At 41.5% G+C, this 19,063-nt stretch overlaps 1 protein-coding gene across 2 annotated transcripts in view; it reads right to left on the bottom strand.

The window, feature by feature from the left end:
- The window catches only part of SSBP4 (single stranded DNA binding protein 4), a 584,851-nt gene extending 566,307 nt beyond the window's left edge, over nt 1-18,544 (bottom strand). For both annotated transcript variants that reach the window (XR_012717245.1, XM_075282260.1), the window contains exon 1: nt 18,339-18,544. Coding sequence is in view for 1 of the 2 variants with exons in the window: in XM_075282260.1 (XP_075138361.1) it covers nt 18,339-18,394 (56 nt within the window). In the remaining variant the exon portion in view is untranslated. The remainder of the gene's footprint in view (nt 1-18,338) is intronic.
- Between the last annotated feature and the right edge of the window lie 519 nt (nt 18,545-19,063).

The following is a 19,063-nucleotide window of genomic DNA, read 5'->3' as shown; positions in this document are numbered from 1 at the left end:
TGGGTTCCTGATCCACTGCCCACCCACATTACACTCTGATCCGTTATAGTATTAGAAGAAAAATCTGTAAAGCAAAATATAATGATGGAGGTATTCTGTCTGCATCCATCATTATTTACTGCAATGTAAAAAAAAACGAGACTGAAGCTTTCTTCTGTCTTGTTTGATTTTATCTTACGTATGTAAAAAGTACATGCAGAAGTTTATCTTATGTTTAAAGAGGATCTTTCATCAGATCGGGTACATGCAGTTCTATATACTGCTGGAAAGCTGACAGTGCGCTGAATTCAGCGCACTGTTGGCTTTCCCGATCTGTGCACCGGGTAAGGCGCTATCGGTCCGGGTACCGTAGCGCTTTACAATCAGAAGGGCGTTTCTGACAGTCAGTCAGGTACGTCCTTCTTCACAGCAGCGCCTATCACTCTGTATAGTGTGAGCAGGGAGAAATGCCCCCTCCCTCTGCTCACACAGCTTGTCCATAGACGAGTATTATCAGGAGGGGAGGGGGCGTTCCTCCCCACTCCACAGTACAGCGCGATAGGCACTGCTGGGCAGAAGGGCATCTCTTGCTAACTGTCAGAAACGCCCTTCTGACTGTAAAGCACTACGGTACCGGGACCGATAGCACTTTATCCAGTGCACAGATTGGGAAAGACGCAAAAGTGCGCTCAATTCAGCGCACTGTCAGCTTTCCAGCAGTATATAGAACTGCCTGTGCCCGATCTGATGAAAGGTCCTCTTCAAGAAGTATAAACAGACAAGACAAAAGAAGTTTTTCATTTTTTTTCTTTAAATTGCAGTGAATGAGAACGGATGCAGATAGCTTGTCCTCCATATGTAGCCATCATTATATTAGTTTTACAGTCCGTTGTTTCATCCTATGAGGGATCAGAGCAGCAGACAGAAAATAAGCAGATGTAAACCGAGCCTTACAAATTTGTTCCTTCATTTAATCACATAGCGTTCATTTCAAGCACGGTTATTTCCATCTCTTCTTTTGTATTTACTGTGGCAAATAAACAATAATAAAGGATAGCAGAAGTTATGCTTATTGCTTCCAGCATATTAAAACATCCACATCTGCATAAAAGAAAAAAGTTAAACTGTTTGTTTTATAAAAACAACTTTTGCCAATATATCGTATTAGGACATGTGAGTGTCAGATTAGATGCATATGAAAGAGGTACAAAACCACGGTGAAAAACATCCATTTTTCACAGCTGTCTTGCACCATTTTCACAGATCCCCATACATTTGAGTGTATGGCAGGATCCATGAAAACGGCCAAAAATAGGACATAATCTTTATTTTGACAGTCTGTGGCAACGGATCATCAAAATATCGGTCATTTGAATAGCCCCCCCATTCACCGACAGTGAAATTAATGCTGCACTGTGACAGACGTCACACAGCCAGTATTCACTGTTGTGCCAATGTAACCACAGAGTGTCATCCCCCACAGCACAAGACCAGTTCTATGAGCCAAAATGTAAAACAGCTCCCACTCAAATGGACTCTAGCTGTCCTTGTAGTAAAGGTGCATGGATAATACATTTTCTCTTCGATCGCTCTGAAAGAGGTTTTCTAAACAGTGGCCAGCAGAAAATGGTGTATTTTTGGCAGAACAATCGAAAGATCGGTGTGACTATTTTGAGAAATTCTAGTGAATCTTAATTTTCTACTAATCAACAAAAGGTTCTAAATTTTGAAAATAGAAGCAATAAATTCTTAAATAATATAGATGCAAAATTTTTTGCTAGTCAACACGTGGGCAAGCTTTTAGGTCTGCAGCTTTAAACAGGCAGAATGGTACATGGCACCTCATGCAGTTTAGTCTACAGGTCCATTGCCATCATGCTGCTTTACACCAAGTACATGTGATATATTTTGTTTCCAGCACAGGGGGAAAAAAAACTGTTCAGGAGCAGAAAATATCCCTCACTAGAAATGATTTGCCTCCCACAGTGTAGAAAATACAAGGAAGGCTTAAGGCGTATCGGAGTAGAAATTCTAGCTTTTAAAACTTTCCTACTGAGTTTTTTTATTGTGCAGGTGATCTGTGCATTTTCAAGCTCAAAGAAGCACTATATATGAAACAGAGATGGAATAATTTAATCCATTTTTAATTCACCTGATTTTGGGGGATTCGAGTGTTACAGAAGACACCGGGGTTTTTTTTTTAGCCTTTAAGTGAATACATTTCAAAATAAATGGCCATTAGCTATATTTTTACATGTGTAAATCTCTTTCAATCTTTTAAATTGAGGTTCAAAATCTCTGTGGCTTCAGCACTCTGTATCTTTACTACTTATATAGGTCCTATTAGGCAGGGCGATTTTACCAGCAAATTGTTGAGAACGAACACTAGTTCAAGTGCTCATTCCTAACAATTGGCCTGTTTAATAACTCCAACAATCACCCGATCAGGACAAAAAAAAAAAAATTCATATGTTGACAGCACACAGCCCTGTCTAATAAGACCCTGTTACAATCATTCCTTTGCTAGTTCTGATCATGTGCCATCCATTATGCACAAGACTTCAGTAGTTAGCGATACCCATCATGAATGTGATGTCATTACTGAGGATAGCAGCATTGACTCAAACTTTTTTGACTGCCAGAGCAGCCAGGAAGAGGTGGGGATTGATCCTGATCACCTCAGAAGCTGGGTCCCCCTCCACAAGTCTAGATGGTCACAGCAGTGCATAGCGGCGGCAGCAGGGACAGGCAGACAAGTTATTCTTTTTGTTTAAACCATTCAAGTTTCTCCCCTGCTTCTATCAGACAGTCATTCTTCCAAGAGTAGGGGGAGGGTTTTCCGGGTAATGACGACCTAGCAGAATGGTAGATGCATAGGAAGACTGAAGGAGATGTAGATGGTGAAAGTTTCATCCTCAGCTTTATGCAAGGTCCTGCTCAGGCTGAGTTCACACAGTAGATGGAATAAACTAAAGCTTATCCACCACAATTATGTCTATAACAGTGCCAGATTAAAACTGCAACTCATAAACTAGAAGTTTATACTTATATTAATCTCACCAGTTCAGAAAATACATCTGAAAAAGGGGTGTGGTTTAAAAAGTCTAAGAATATGCGGCATATAATAATAAGTAATCTCATTGTAAAGCCAATGTCTACTGAGGTACTTCATAGTGTCATGTCTATCAAACAGTCAAAGCCTGCCCACCAGCTTGTTGAAGAATACAGGAAGTGAGAAAAGTTAGCAGGGCAAACTGCTGGGAGAGGGGGATGGGAATCTGCATTGATATGATTATTATTATTGTTTATTTATATGGCAACATTAATGGTGCTTTACATTTGAGTTTTTACATAAAGTACACAAAATATACAGGTAGATATAATACTAACAATAACCAACTGGCACAGTGGGGTAGAGGGCCCTACTTGCGAGGGCTTACAATTTATAAGGGAAGAGGGATAGAGACAGAAGGAGAGGGGGGAGACTGTTCAGATGGCAGTATGGTGATAGTGTTATTGGAGGTTGTAGGCCTTCCTGAATAGGTGAGTCTTCAGGGCTTTCTTGAAGCCTGTGATAGTGGGGGGTCAGTCTTATGTGTCTTGGTAAGGAGTTCCAGAGTATGGGGGATTCACAGGAGAAATCTTGGAGACGGTTGTGTGAGATGCGGATGAGAGCAGAGCGGAGTACGAGGTCATTGGAGGATCTGAGGTTACGTGTGGGCAGGTAGTGGGAGATTAGTTCAGAGATACATGGAGGGGACAGGTTGTGGATCGCTTTGTACGTTAACGTTAGTAGCTTGAACGCAAATTGCTGGGCTATGGGTAGCCAGTGGAGGGACTGGCAGAGGGGAGCAGCCGATGAAGATCGGGGGGTGAGGTGGATTAAGCGAGCAGCGCAGTTTAAGGTGGACTGGAGGGGGGTGAGGATGTTTACTGGGAGTCCATGGAGAATGGTGTTGCAGTAATCTAAGCGAAAGATTATGAGGGCATAGACGAGCGTCTTAGTAGTTTCAGGGGTGAGGTAGGAAGGAGCGGATTCAGTGGATGTTCTTGAATTGTAGGCGGCAGGAAGTGTTGAGAGTTTGAATGTGTGACTTGAAGGATAGGTCGGGGTCCAGAGTTATCCCAAGGCATCAGGCCCGTGGGACAGGGGTAAGTGTGGTTCAGTTAACTTTGATAGATGGGTCAGGTGGAGGGACCATACAGGGTGGGGCGAAGATTATGAACTCCGTTTTCTCCATATTGAGTTTGAAAAAGTGGAGGAGAGGAAGGAGGCTACAGCCGCTAAACATTCTGGAACTCTGGCCAACAGAATGGTAATGTTGGGTCCAGAGATGTGTATTTGGGTGTCATTGGCACAGCAATGGTATTGAAAACCATGAGATTCTATGAGTTGGCCCAGGCCAAGAGTGTAGATGGAGAACAGGTGGGGTCCTAGGACGGAGCCTTGGGGGACACCTACAGAGAGAGGGCGTGGTTTGGAGGTGGTGTGTGTGTGGGAGACGCTGTATGTGCCGTCGGTGAGGTATGAGGAGATCCAGAAAAGGGCCAGGAGGGAATGGTCAACTGTGTCAAAGGCAGAGGAGAGGTCAAGGAGGAGGAGGACAGAGTAATGGCGCTTGGCTTTGGCGGTTAGTAGGTCATTAGTGACTTTTGTTAGGGCAGTTTCAGTGGAGTGCCGAGGTCTGAAGCCTGACTGTAGTCTGTCAAAGATCAGGTTGGACGAGAGATAGGAGGAGAGTTCTGAGTGGACGTGTTGCTCAAGTAGTTTTGAGGCGTATGGGAGCAGTGAGATGGGGCGATAGTTGGCTGGAGAGGACGGGTCGAGGGACAGTTTCTTAAGTATAGGTGTGACTGTGGTGTGTTTGAAGGCAGAGGGGAAGGATCCATTGGCTAGGGATAGATTGAAGAGATGGGTTAGGGCAAAAGTAATGACTTCAGTGATATTCACTCTCTATTCTATCCCCAACAATTTCTGCAGCTATGTAAAAGTCTAGTGTACATCAGATAGAGAGATAAATCTTACCTGCACCCCCTCTAACTTTTAAAAATGGAGTTATGTAAAAATGCAAGATGATGTAAAATTATAAGTTTTGTAAGTTTTCAAAAGGACCATCCTGCTCCTCTCAATCCAATGATAAGTGCCTTCTCAAAGGCATGTCTAGAAATCAACCATTTTACACAAAGAGGTACACTACCTATTCTATGAGGCAGTGGTGGTAGCACTTTTAGGCCAAGACCCTACGTAGTGTCAAGCAGCAAAAAACAAACAAACAAAAAAACACCTGCCAGAAAAAATGCAATAGCAATGCATTGTGGATTTTCCCGCAGCACTTTTCACAGAAAGCCTGCAGAGATTTCTTCTGCAGACTTTCTGCTTCAATTATACCTACAGGAAAACCGCCGGTGTTTCCATAGGTATAATCGACATGCTGCGATTTCCAAAACCACATCGGTTTTATGGTACAGTAATTTGAAGAAATGCTTATCTACTGATCAGTACAGAAAAGTGTACAGAAATACAGAGTGACCAGTCCAATAGAAATGTAACAAGAAATATATATAGACTCAGAACTGCTTTAACGATAGGGCCAATGGTGCACTTGCAAGTCTATATTTGAACCCATCCTTCAGAAATCTATGGTATGCAAATTAAAGGACCTCTAATCTTTGAAAACACACTGAGAATCTGCAGGGACTTTTTCTACATCTTGAGGCTAAGGCCTCATGTAGCGAACTGAAACAAAAAATGCTATGGGAAAAACCACAACGGCAACGCATCGAGAATTTTCCCGCAGCACTTTCACAGTGCAACGGTTTTGGAAATCACAACGTGTTCGCAGCACATATTTTCCCACAATGTGTGGAAAATAGTTGCTAGAATCCCAACCACTTTGCAGGGACTGTAAAACAGCTGTTTACACCAATAAAATGTTGCACTTACGCCATGTGGGGCCCAGGGTTTTTTTTGTTCTATTTTGTACATGCAGCTACAGACAATTAGGTTGAGTTCACACTGAGCTTTTTGGTCAGGAATCTGCCTCAGAATCAGCCTCACAATAGAATCTATTGGGAGGCGTTTTTTGAAGGAGGATTTTGAGGTGGATTCCTGACCAAAAAACTCCGTGTGAACTCAGCCTTAGGAGTTATCTATTAGAAATCCTAAACCTTTGGGTGCTTGACAGATTCACTTTAATGCTGGGGCCCCTAAGGCACTGGTCCATAAGGTGGTTTACTTTGCCAAATAGCCCTGACAGGCTCCCCTTACACTAACACTGGGAGTATATTTGTCAAATAAGAAGGAATTCGTAACCAGTGAAAAATTCTGAAAAAAATCTGAAAAATTTCTGGAAAGTTTTCTATATTCAATCTACTGATAGGTTGATTGTAATTACATTGCAAGCCCCATTGGATAAAGAGGCTTATTTAAAGAAGAACCCCGGTATTTTTTTTTCTCTCATCATGCATCTATTCCTCCAATATATGCAATTCAACAAGCATTGCCGTATATAGTTATTGCTTCTGAAATACATTGGATTGTTCTCTTTAGCCATGTGATTTAGTGGAGGTATAAGGATAGTGCACACACTGATGGCAGAATATTGACATCATACAGTGATATTGTGCAGATTTACTGCTATTAAACTGCACCTGAATTCTGCCCCAATTGAGAGAGGGTTTTAATCACTTCTGGGCTGCACTTGATAAATGGATGTTGCCTAGTAGAAAGCAGGGCTGTGGAGTTGTAGAGATGAGTCAGGACCAATTCTGGATGGAGTCGCTGTCAGAAAAAGTTACGATTTGGACTTAGAAATGATCCAATTATTAGTAATTAGATGAGTTATTTGTTGTATATTTACTTTCAAAATAATTCCATGACTTCCTAGAAGATTTTTAATGCTTCTGCTTGACCTTTTATGAAAGAGTCAGCGTTGCGCTGTGGAAACATAGAGGAGTCAGAGTCTGAGGCAGTGCTTTTGCTTACAGACACTACAGCCCTGGTAGGAAAGGGAGGGGCTTTTTTCCTTTTGGCAGCAAAATTGTTGTAAAGCCAAACAAGAGGCGGCATAACGTTACACAACAGTTCTCAAGATGTGTCACTTTTAAGCACTATTAGTAAATCTGACCACTGATGCCACAGTGCAGGGTTACAGGTATAATACACATATGATGTCACACTAAAGGAGAAAAGCGGTGATGTCACAGCGCAAGAATTACAAATAATGCTTCATGGGTAACTGTGAGGCTCAATAACAGCATTAAATGTTCCATATATTTGTGGTAGAAAAGGACCCCTTTAGTTGATGGAGAGAGACCAGAGGATGAAAGGATCACTGCGCTGCTCCGGAGTTTCTTCAAACAAACACGCACTTTATTAGAATTTCAAGCACATGACGCTTAGGGGGAACACTCCTTTATCAAGTGTATAACAGATACACACGAGTACCCTTACAGGCTGTCACAAGGTGGGCTTCCTGCACCTTGTGACAGCCTGTAAGGGTACTCATGTGTATCTGTTATACACTTGATAAAGGAGTGTTCCGCCTAAGCGTCATGTGTTTGAAATCCTAATAAAGTGCGTGTTTGTTTGAAGAAACTCCGGAGCAGCGCAGTGATCCTTTCATCCTCTGGTCTCTCTCCATTTTGTTGCCACCCCATTGGGGTGTTGGATGTTTCTACTGCAGCTGAACATCTCCGCTTGACTGTTCCAGTTATTTTGGACTGACCATCACCTTTGATCATTTACCAAAGGCAAACAAAAAGTGGTTTGCTCGGTACACCTTCCCTTTAGTTGATGGTCTCCATTGCAGTTATAAAGCCTGCTACCCAGATAGTTCCTCCTATATATAAGATCTAGAGACACGCGATGGCTTATGCTAGTTAGAATCCATACCATAGTAATAGTAAGTATGATATATATCTGAGAAAGTTGTGTGGAGTCTTCATTTAATAGAGGCCATAACATAGGCCAGGCTCTCCTCTCACAAAGCTGACCTTCTGGTGTAGACTCACAATGCCTCCTGGCAATCACAATGAAAAGGCTTCTTCACACACATGGCATGAGTTAGCCAGGCTGCTCCCCCTGGGACGCTATGGCTGAAGTTGAATGGGGAGCAATACACTAGCATGCAAATACCATTCATATGTAAATGAAGCACATTCATATGTAAATAAGCTATGTGTCCTGTCATTGTCACAAGAGGAGATCTGGTCTTGCTTGGGGTCCCATGAGGACACATTTTAATCCCCTTTCCTCATTACTTACCTGTTGTCAGCAGATTATTCTTATACTGTTATAAAAATCTGTGTCTTATAGGACTTGAAAAGTGTTTTTTTTTTGTTTTTGTTTTTTCCATGAACCACTAATGAAACATTTTTCTTACAGTAACAATAGTCCCCCTGTGTTGTCCGGGATGTCTCAGTTGCTGAAATTTCAGATTCAGTCATGTGGAACACCACATCATATATTCAGTTATAGGTAAATGTGCACATTGTTCCGACTTTTCATGAAAGAAAAGACCCCTGGTTTTACCTTTGAATATAGGTTTTAAAGAGATCCCATCATAGAAACCCTGTTTTTTTAATCAGTAACACATGGGAATAGCCTTAAGAAAGGCTATTCTTCTCCTACCTTTCATTGTCTTCTCTGCACCGCCGTTCCGTAGGAATCCCGGTTCTTGTCGGTATTCAAATGAGTTCTCTCGCAGCACTGGGGGTGTCCCAATGCTGCGAGAGAACTCTCCAGCGCCGCCTCCATCTTCGTCAGTAGCATCCTCTTCTTCCGGCGGTGGCTTGTAACTTCTAGGCCTCGGGCCTTGGGCAGAGCAGACTGTGCATGCCCACAGGCCACAAGAAAATGGCTGCTTGCACAGTATTGTAAGCGGCTATTTTCTCGTGGCCTGTGGGCATGCGCAGAAGTTACAAGCCACCGCTTGAAGAAGAGGAGGAAGAGGACGCTGCTGAGGAAGATGGTGGTGGCGCTGGAGAGAGTTCTGTTTCAGTGCTGTTTGAGTGCTGGGGCCCGCTCCCAGTACTGCAAGAGAACTCATTGAATACCGACAAGAACTGAGATTCCTACAGAACAGCGGCGCGGAGAAGACATCTAGGTAGGAGAAGAATAGCCTTTCTTAAGGCTATTCCGACGCGTTACTCATTAAAAAAAAAGGGTTTCTATGATAGGATCTGAAGGCTGAAGCACCACGTTGCAGAAATGCAGCTTTTTTGTGTTGCAGAATTTGCAGAAGCCAAAGTCAGGAGTGGAATGAGCAGAAGGGAGAAGTATAAGAACTTCCCATATATTTCCAATTCATTTTGTAGCCATTCTTAAAACCACAGCAAAATCTGCAACAAAAAAGCTGGGTTTCTGCAACATGGGGCCTCAGCCTCAGTGGGTTTGCCAGAGTTTTGATATTAATGGCTCAACCTAGGCTATTAAAATAGATTAGTGGAGGATCGACTGCTGGTACCCCACTGATATCTGACTAAAAGTGGCACATACTTTCCACTGTTTGGCAAACATAGCCCTTTACTTTTAAAATTTACTTTGCATTGCAGTTCAACTCCCTTAACTTGAATGGAAGAGTTGTAATCAGCTGAAATACCAGGTACAGCCACTATGAAAAGTATGGCACTGTGCTTGGTAAGCAATGAAAGGGACTTTAAGCAGCTGCATAACTGTCTTTCCAGCAGTCGGTCCACCAATGACATGGCATTGCTAGTCCAGCTTAAAAAATGGGCCTTCAATATTATAATCTGAAGTTGTACCGTAATTTATCTACTGCTCAGAATGGGACTCATTTAAAAGGATCACCAAACAAATTCCAACATAAGAAAAAGAAAAAAGGATTATAACTCCACATAATGGTAGATTGTATGTGTTGGGTAAACTTAGTGGTGAAGTGTATCACAATTTGGCATAGATGCACATTACTGTACACTAGGAAGATTGAAAACTGGTACAAATGCTTTGAAAATTTTGGAAACAGCTTTTTTTTGTTGCAAGTTCTGCTGCAGTTTTAATAATAATAAATTTTATTTATATAGCGCCAACATATTCCGCAGCGCTGTACAATTTTTAGGGTTCAAATACAGACAGAAAGATGCATTACAAAGAAAGTCATTTCACACAATGGGACTGAGGGCCCTGCTCGCAAGAGCTTACAATCTATGAGGTAGAGGGGGTGACACAAGAGGTAGCAGGGGCGGCATTGCTTTTGCAGTGGTCAGACCCTTTTGTAATAGAGGTGACTGTCATTACACAGACATAAAACTTTATGAGCCGTCAACAGTCGTGTCCTTTAACATGTGGATGGAGCTTGGACCTATAAAGTTAGCATGAGATGACATCATATCATGTGGGGAAATGTGGGATCGGGGACAGAGGAGGGTTACATTTTTAGGATTCTAATTATAGTACGGAAGGGTTTGTCTGAAAGAACGGAAGGGTTTGTCAAGGGCTTGTCTGAAAGATTCGTCTTTAGTTTGCGTTTGAAACTGTAGAAATTGGGAGTTAATCTGATTGTCCGGGGTAGAGCATTCCAGAGCTCGGTGCAGCTCGGGAGAAGTCTTGTATACGAGTGTGGGAGGTTCTGATAATAGAGGATGTAAGTGTTAGGTCATTGAGTGAACGGAGAGCACGGGTTGGGCAGTAGACAGAGCCAAAGCCAGGAGTGGATTGCGCAGAAGGTAGAAGTATAAGAACTTCCTATATATTTCCAATTCCTTTTGTAGCCTTTCTTGACAAAAAAAAAAAAAAAAAGAAAATAATAATTTGAAATTTTTCTGCAATGTGTGGATGGAGTTAGCCAGAGTCACATCCACTTTACAGGTACTGGAAAATGCAGCATTTTTTTGCTGTGACATTTAAACCTCGGCCTTAAAGTGTATAGTATGCTCCCATAGAAATGAATGGACGTAGCTTAGTAGTAAGTGCCATTACATCAATTCTGTTTATTAGCTGCACCTGTCCTGCAGGGTTTGGACCATGTAATCCAGCCCTATGACTCCTCAAAAGAGAAGACTGCCAGAGGACGTGTGTTAGGTAGATATATACACGTGTGTATACAGAACAGTTTTACTACATTAGTGGCCCCAGTTCAAAATTCCTTAAGTGGATCCCCCCACACAACCTCATAATTTAATGCCCCCATAAATAGCCACCAAATAATGACACTTGCGCTGTCAGTCACCACCAATATCTATTACATACAGATTTAAAAAAAACAAAAAAAAAAAAAACACCACAAAGTTATATTCCCCTAACCCTAATCCCAAGGAGTTGCCGGCAGGCTCTGGACATAGGGTTGTCTGCTCGTTGCACTTCCCTGCAGAGGACATCACCTGAAGCCTTAATAGTGGAGGAAGAATCCAGAGCTCCGATCTCCACTATTATATTCAACTTTATCTACGTTCTAAGGATGCAGATATAGTTGAAATGACTACCTGAAGTCTGGAACAGCTGGACAGCACCTGAAATGTGGGACAGTCCTGCTCGATCCGGTTTGGTTGACAGGGTCTCCACTACCATAGGGTCTGATGCAAATGCACCATTTGCCCTATGGTTAAAGCAGCCCTGCGTGTACATCTACTCTTAGGCTGGGGCCCACGGACCAGAAACGCCACGATTTGCCCGCAGCGGAGATGCAGAGGAAAACTCTGAACTTTCTCTTAAAAGCGCTGCGGAAAGAACGCAACGCGTTCATGCGTTAGTGCCGTGGATATGGCCCGTGGGGCCTTAGTCTGTTTACATGGCTACTGCACAATATCACTTGGTTTATCACGCATATATGGACACTGAATAGTAAGTGCCATTACATCAATTATATATATATATATATATATATATATATATATATATATATATATATATATATATAGGGCTTGCACAGTTGAACTTTTTATCCTGCACACCATATTTTGCATTCTGACATTTGACAGTATACAACATTGTAGTGTACTTGGCCTGATTGAAGGCTGTTATTATAGAGCATAGCTAATCTCCCAGCCCTTGAGATTAGGCTTCATACACATGATATGCATGGTCAGGGTGCTAGCTGTGTTCTTCATGGCTAACACACTGACCCTTTATATGATAAGGGTCCCGCTTATCCTTTGGGGTTCTCTAGAAAAATGGTCCAGTTTTAGAATCCGTATACTTGATAGTATCATGTGCATTTCAATGATCATACTACACAAGTCTTTTTCTATCGCCAGCTTTATAACATCACACTGTGACCATGCATGTACAATTCTTTGTGCCTGGGATATTCAGATGGCCTTCACTAAACCATTAGTTGTGAGAAAGCATTTACCTTTTATCAGCATTCATCTTTCATATGACAGTTATTACGGTGCCTTCACATTATACAATCTATTATTAACAAGTGTACTGAACTAATCCTGAAAATAACGTTAGATGGCTGAAACTTAACCAGATTATGTCGTACAACTTTCTCTTCTATTCATGTAAGGTCATTTCAGAAACCTAACTGGTCAAGAAGACTAGGAGGTGAAGCTGAGCAGTCAGGTACTGGGGCTTACATAAACAAGATTACTTGTAGATTCCAACATTAGAGCCATGAATGAAATACAGGTTCACGAAATTACCTATTAAATATGTCGTGAAAGATCTTTCTGAATTGCCCAAAAAGTTTAAGAAAAAGTACATATGAAGAGCTCAACGGAAAAATGGCCTAAGTCCACATTTTGTCATATTTCAAATTATTACCTAGAAAGCTTCTTTGTACCTCGTTCTATGCATTGGGTTTACAAGGTACCTAGGATTAATGACCTAAGTCCATATATTTCAATGCAGAAGAATTTACATTCAATGGAATAATGGCCTAAGTCCAATACAAACTTACTTACTTCACTCTCGTTGGTCATTTTTTCATTGAAATCGTGACTTCCGGTCTGTTGTTTATATTAGTGTAAAAACTTTGTCTTATTGTTTAAAAGGCTCTAAATCAACTTTTGCACATATTTAGTGCCGAAAAGGGAGGCAGGTTATTATTCTTCATCGTTTAATAATTTTTACGGTATATTTGACGATATTAGCATAAGATTGCACTTAAGCCGACTGCTGCGGCAACCATAAAGATACGTGTATATATATTAACGGTGTTCATTAGCTGATTACATTGGATAGATATATTCCACAATAATGCCCGTTTGCTTTAGGCTAAAACTTTAAATTTCGTTTTTCTCACAATATTGATTTTTGGACTTAGGCCATTTTTCCGTTGAGCTCTTCATATAGAAATAAACGAATGTCTATTGTGCCTAGAAGGAGTGACGTTGCGCTGCAACAACTTCTCTCCTACATTGCTTACTGTAGTGTTATCCTAAGTCACCTCCGAGCTGAAGCCACACTTTGCGTTTTACATTACCTGCAGTTGATGGGATTCTGACTAATACCAGCCATACATTGCAGAAATAAAATCTGCAGCAGAAGTGTTGCGATTTAAGAGATCATGTCAATTATACCTGCAGAAACGCTGGAGATTTCCATATACGTATAATAGGTGCAGACAGTCCATAGAGAAAAACTTTGTGAAATCGCAATGAAAAATGCTGTGGAAAAAAAAATCTGATGCTTTTCCAAAGCAGTCTTTTTTTTTTTTTTTTTTTTTTAAATGTTGATTGTGAGCCCCATATAGGGATCACAATGTACATTTTTTTCCTATCAGTATGTCTTTGTAGAATGGGAGGAAATCCACACAAGCACGGGGAGAACATACAAACTCATTGCAGATGTTGTCCTGGCGGGATTCAAACCCAGGACTACAGTGCTGCAAGGCTGCAGTGCTAACCACTGAGCCACCGTGTTGCCCCCTCCACAGCAGTCTTGTCCTCAAATTACCATTTTTTAACATACGTTTTTATAATCAGAAGATGAGAACGACGAACTTTAACGTTCATTTCATTAATTAATGCAAAGGAATATTTTCCTTCCAGCGGTGTGAAAATTAGGACATAAGGTCACCTCCGTCAGGTTTCCGTTTTTATGCAGAAAGAAGGACAACATCTTCTGCTGGATCACACCAAATAGACAAAAAAATAAATAAGTGGTACCAGGGTAGTGGCCTAAAGGCCAAGTGCCGGTCTATATTGTCATTAGCATGATGCTGACTAGTAGCACCATGGCTCCTGTGCTTGTGTTTAAACATTAAAACATCAGCATTGTCAAATCATAATATTTTAGCATTATGTCTCAAGACTCCAGTATAGACAACAGCTTCCGCCAGGCACTGTTGGCATCCACTGTTTTGACGGTCCATGTGTCCATTGTTTTGGTGCTCTGACAGACCAAAACAGATATCTGGGTGCAATGTGTACATCGTGTTAAAAAATCTCTCCTGGACAAGAGGTCCACCAGATAGCTGGAACCGTGCAGAAGGCTGGGAAAGGGGTAATGTGGTACACAAGAAAGCTGGGAATGTGTTGATAGGTACAAAAGTGTGCTATAGAATAGTCTGTTTGGCACACAGCAGATATGGGGAAAGATTGGTATGGCAAATAATGATCTGAGGACATGTTTTTTCACAGGGGAGATGTGGGGAAGGATGGGTCCAGTATACAAATGCAGAGGCTGTCTTGCCCTTCTGCACAGTGGAGCTGGGCATGGCGTTACCAACCACACAGAAGAGCTGGAGGATAGGGGTTTGGCACTCAGGGAAGCTAGGGAAAAGTGATCGGGTAGACAAGATTGCTGTTAGAAGGTTACAGCTATGTGACAAGGGTATGAAAACTGGAGAAAACCACTATACTACCTACAAAACTATGATGCCTGCTAAGAACCTAGAGAAAGGAGACTAAAGCTGCTTGCAACACCACAATTGTTTTCAATATGTTAAAGGGAGTCTGTCACCAAAACCCAGCATATCAACCCAGTCCCAAAGATACATAGGTTAGGGTCACCTAACCTCTTTGAAGTAACACCCTCCACCAACGTTCCAATGAGGTAAGCGGTAACACTCATGTTGCTTCAAAGAGCTAATTTACATATCAACAAAAACAACGATATCTAAGTAACAATTCACAAGGGAAAATGCCACTTCGTTCAGGTGATCGAAACCTATCTATCTGTGGAGTTGGATTCATAAGCCAAATTCTGGTGACAGACTCCCTTTAACACAGTGCCCTTAATGTTTTTAAAGATTTTTTTTATATATATATATATATATATTGATATAGGTGGACTGGAAAAGTGAAGCTTTTGTGAGAGTTCAGGATATTGTGAGCAGGACTGTCATGATTGTTTAACTATTTCATAGATTTTAATATGATATACAATATTTTACATTACTGAATTATAGGATGATAATATTACTTATGGAATAAACATCCTGTGAGACATTTTTAGAGTACATCCATATAAAATTACATTGGATTTTCACAGCAGAAAATCCTCAGCAAAATCTGCATCAAAGTTTGTAATGTGTATATCATAGTGCTTTTTGCTGTAGATTTTACCCTATCAATTACACTGAAACTCTAACCCAAACCTGCAGCATGTATTAACATGCTGTAGAATATAGTGGCACCCCAGCTCCATTTATGCTGCACATTGTCCTTCCACACTATATACATCCTGTGCAGGCTTACCCGTATAGTTCACTATTTCACCATTATAGTTGCACAATTGATTTGGAGCTAGAAAATCTATACCCATTACCAAGCATGGAGAGAACACATAGTCAGCCTTGAAGTTAAAAGCTGTATAACCTAGTGTCAAAATTGGTGAAATGATATGGTCAGATCTATGAAAAAAAAAAAAAAAAAAAAAAGAACAAAAAAGGCCTATAGAGATAAGGTACCTTGGTCAGTCATTTTATTATTCAGGTAGCATAGTAAGCATTGAGGGAGGCGTTTATCCAAATATGTATCATAGGATCACCCATACAAATGAGAACCGGTAGGAAACCTATGCCTAGCAGCTTTTAGCTACACACAGTTCACACGCTGCCTTAACTCATCATGGGGCAGCACTTGGCATATATATGGGCACACATCACACTCTGCTGTGTAAACTATTACTAAAGTTCTTCCTATTTTCTTTCACAACTGTTGTATAGTGATGATAGCTTGGAATGTTTGACAGCTTTGCAGCTATGTACCAAAGGCATTATAGTAAGTAGGGTCTCCATACAAACATCTAACCGTAGGCAATGTGTAGGCATTAGACTCTGTCCAGTCCTCAATGCTGGCACATACAGTGCAGTCTCTGAAAGGAATTGTGTTCAGGGTATCAAGTTATTCAGAAGTACAGTCTATTTGCTGTATATAGTAAATTAATGAAACTGTATATTTGTTGAGATCAGAGGGATTTGCTATACGTTATTGCTTTTCACCATAATAAAGCGTATCTCTATATTTACAATATATCCCTTTGACACTATGCATAAATAATTTTGATGTCTCCAGCAGTAAAGGAAGCCTGTACGCTTTTGTGACTGAGGACTGTTGCACTCTGCATACTACTACATGGTTAATAGAGCAGCACCCCATACAAGCCTGGCCAAACAATGGGTCACTGGCCAACTGTTATATGTATAATAGACTTAGAAACGCTACAATAAGGCTTGTATGTAGGATCATGACTGTTTATTCTCAGAATAAGTATGTTATACCCAGAAAAAAATACTAACAGTGTAACTTAGAGATTGTGTTAGCATCAGGATCATAACCAAGCAGTCCAGGAGAATATATAGAATATATTATTATATACAGTATATGTTTCATTACAACAAAATGCAAAGATAGAAGATGTCAATACACAGGCTGGAGAAGAAACCACTGAGTACATGATAGATAGCTATACAAATCCATCTATGATCATTTCCGCTTGTACAGTACCTGCGGTAACATCCCACAAAGACATACAGATCCCCAAAACTTTTACACTTTGTAAACTCCCCCAAAGGAACACAGTCAGCAGTAGAAAACACAGTAGTATAACACCATGTTATAAGAGATGGCGAAAAAGTGTCCTGATGTGTGTGTATGTGTGTGATATGCGCACACACACACACACAAATACACTGAGTATAACACCAACACTGAGAGATGGTGAAAAAGTGTCCTGATGTGTGTATATATATATACACACATACATACACACACAAATACACTGAGTATAGCACCATGTTATAAGAGATGGCGAAAAGGTGTCCTGATGTGTGTGTATGTATATATATATATATATATATATACACACACACACACACACACACACATATTCACACATATACATTGAGTATAGCACCATGTTATAAGGGGTGGCGAAAAAGTGTCCGGATGGCAAATCAAACGGCAACTACAGCAGTAGATTGTATATCACACTCTATCCCATGTATGGTTCTAGTTCTATATAGCATGGTATATGTGTGTATATTCACGCAGACAAACACAAACATTCACACATGCTTTTCCAACTTGATCATCCAAATCTGTGAAAACTACTTCATAAAGGCAAGGAATCAGGTGGCGGCACTCTTGTAAGAAATGATATGTAAATCCATATTCTTAGAGGAATTATTGTCCTGAGCTTGAAAAAACCAGAAGGAGGCAGAGGTGGAGTGTCAGCTTTGTCTTGCCACAATGACAATGATGTTAACCAGTTCTTGCCCATTCTGTGCCTTCCAGCCTGGACACACAATCACTCACACCACTGCTAAACTATATATATATATTGGAAAGCTGCAATAGATTTTGCGTCCATACGTGTATATATTTGATGGATGGAGGGATTAGGAAGGGGTCATTGTTCCAGCGGTCTCTGCATGGGGCTTCCCTGCCTGGGCTCTATATTGTATTGTGTTGTTTGGGGGTGGATGCATGGGAAGCATGCAGGAGCAAGGAGAAAGCCAGCAACTTACATAGGAAAGGGATTTTCTGTAAAGTATCGGACAGAGTTCAGACAGGAGCAAAGTTGCCGGAGTGGCTGCAGCATGCAGACAAAAATAAGGAGGGAATTTCAAGAGTACATGAAGTTCATGCAAAGGTGCAGCAGTCCAGTAGGTCCCATGCCCACATCCACATAGGCATCACATAGACACATCCACCTAGCACTGTGTACCAACAGCAACTAACAGAATGGAAAAAGTTTCCAAGTCCCTGAGAAAGTGCTGAGAGCACAGCCAGATGGCGGCCAGTGGTGAATACATGGGCACACTCCATCCAGCACATGTGGCAGAAAAGTTGGGAGAAGTGCTGGAGCATCCCGTGTGTCCAGCAGCCTACAGCAGCGCTCCAGCACACACACCGCCAGGCAGCACATGGACACGAGCGGACACAAAGTTGCTCCGAGCCCGGGAGCGGCACCTGGGTGAGGAAATAAAGCAATGAATGGCACTTACTTTTCCCTCGCCTGGCTATCAGAAGGGACAGTGGATCCTTTCCCTTTGGCATACATGCTTGTTTGAGACTTTTCCTACTCAACACCTGTCAAAGGAAGCAGCCAGCAATGCTCTCTCTATCTCCATAGCTACCCCTTCAGTTTTTTACATCCCAAAGCATTGGCCACAAATCAGGCACATTTTCTAATGGGGGATCTTGAAACAGCCAGAGCTTTTTTTTTTTTTTTCTTTTTTTTTTGTTCAGCTGTTCCAGGAATCAGTCACTTCCCCCGCCCTGATGAGGAGGCAGCGTGTGTGATGGAGGGAGAGCGTGTGCTGCTCTTAAAGGGGCGACGCCAGGGCTCCACAGCTCTGCGGCCGGCAGCCATCCTGGTACCCTTCTGGTTTAAAGGGACCGCAGGTTACATCCACAGCAGTGAATAGGTTATTACCTTTACTGTCGCTCCAGAGAAGGGAGCTTTATTCTGAAGTAATAGTAGTGTACAAACATAATATATACATACATAGTAATAAGCTGCAAACTGCCAAAGCGTCAGATCCCATGCATACCTCCTATCTTTCAGGGGGCAGTAAGCAGACAAAATAAAGGCAAATTTACTAATTTCACATCACCCAGCCCTGCCTGTGCCCCTTTGACCCTGCCCTAGTCCCACCCGGTGCTTTTGTGTCCACTATTCATTAATAGTGTTCTCCTTTGAATAACACACACCGATGAAGCCCCTATA

Source organism: Leptodactylus fuscus, chromosome 1, assembly GCF_031893055.1.
Source record: "Leptodactylus fuscus isolate aLepFus1 chromosome 1, aLepFus1.hap2, whole genome shotgun sequence".
Lineage (NCBI taxonomy): Eukaryota > Metazoa > Chordata > Amphibia > Anura > Leptodactylidae > Leptodactylus > Leptodactylus fuscus.
The sequence above is the reverse complement of the archived record's forward strand: the minus strand, read 5'-3'. Positions and strand labels throughout refer to the sequence as shown.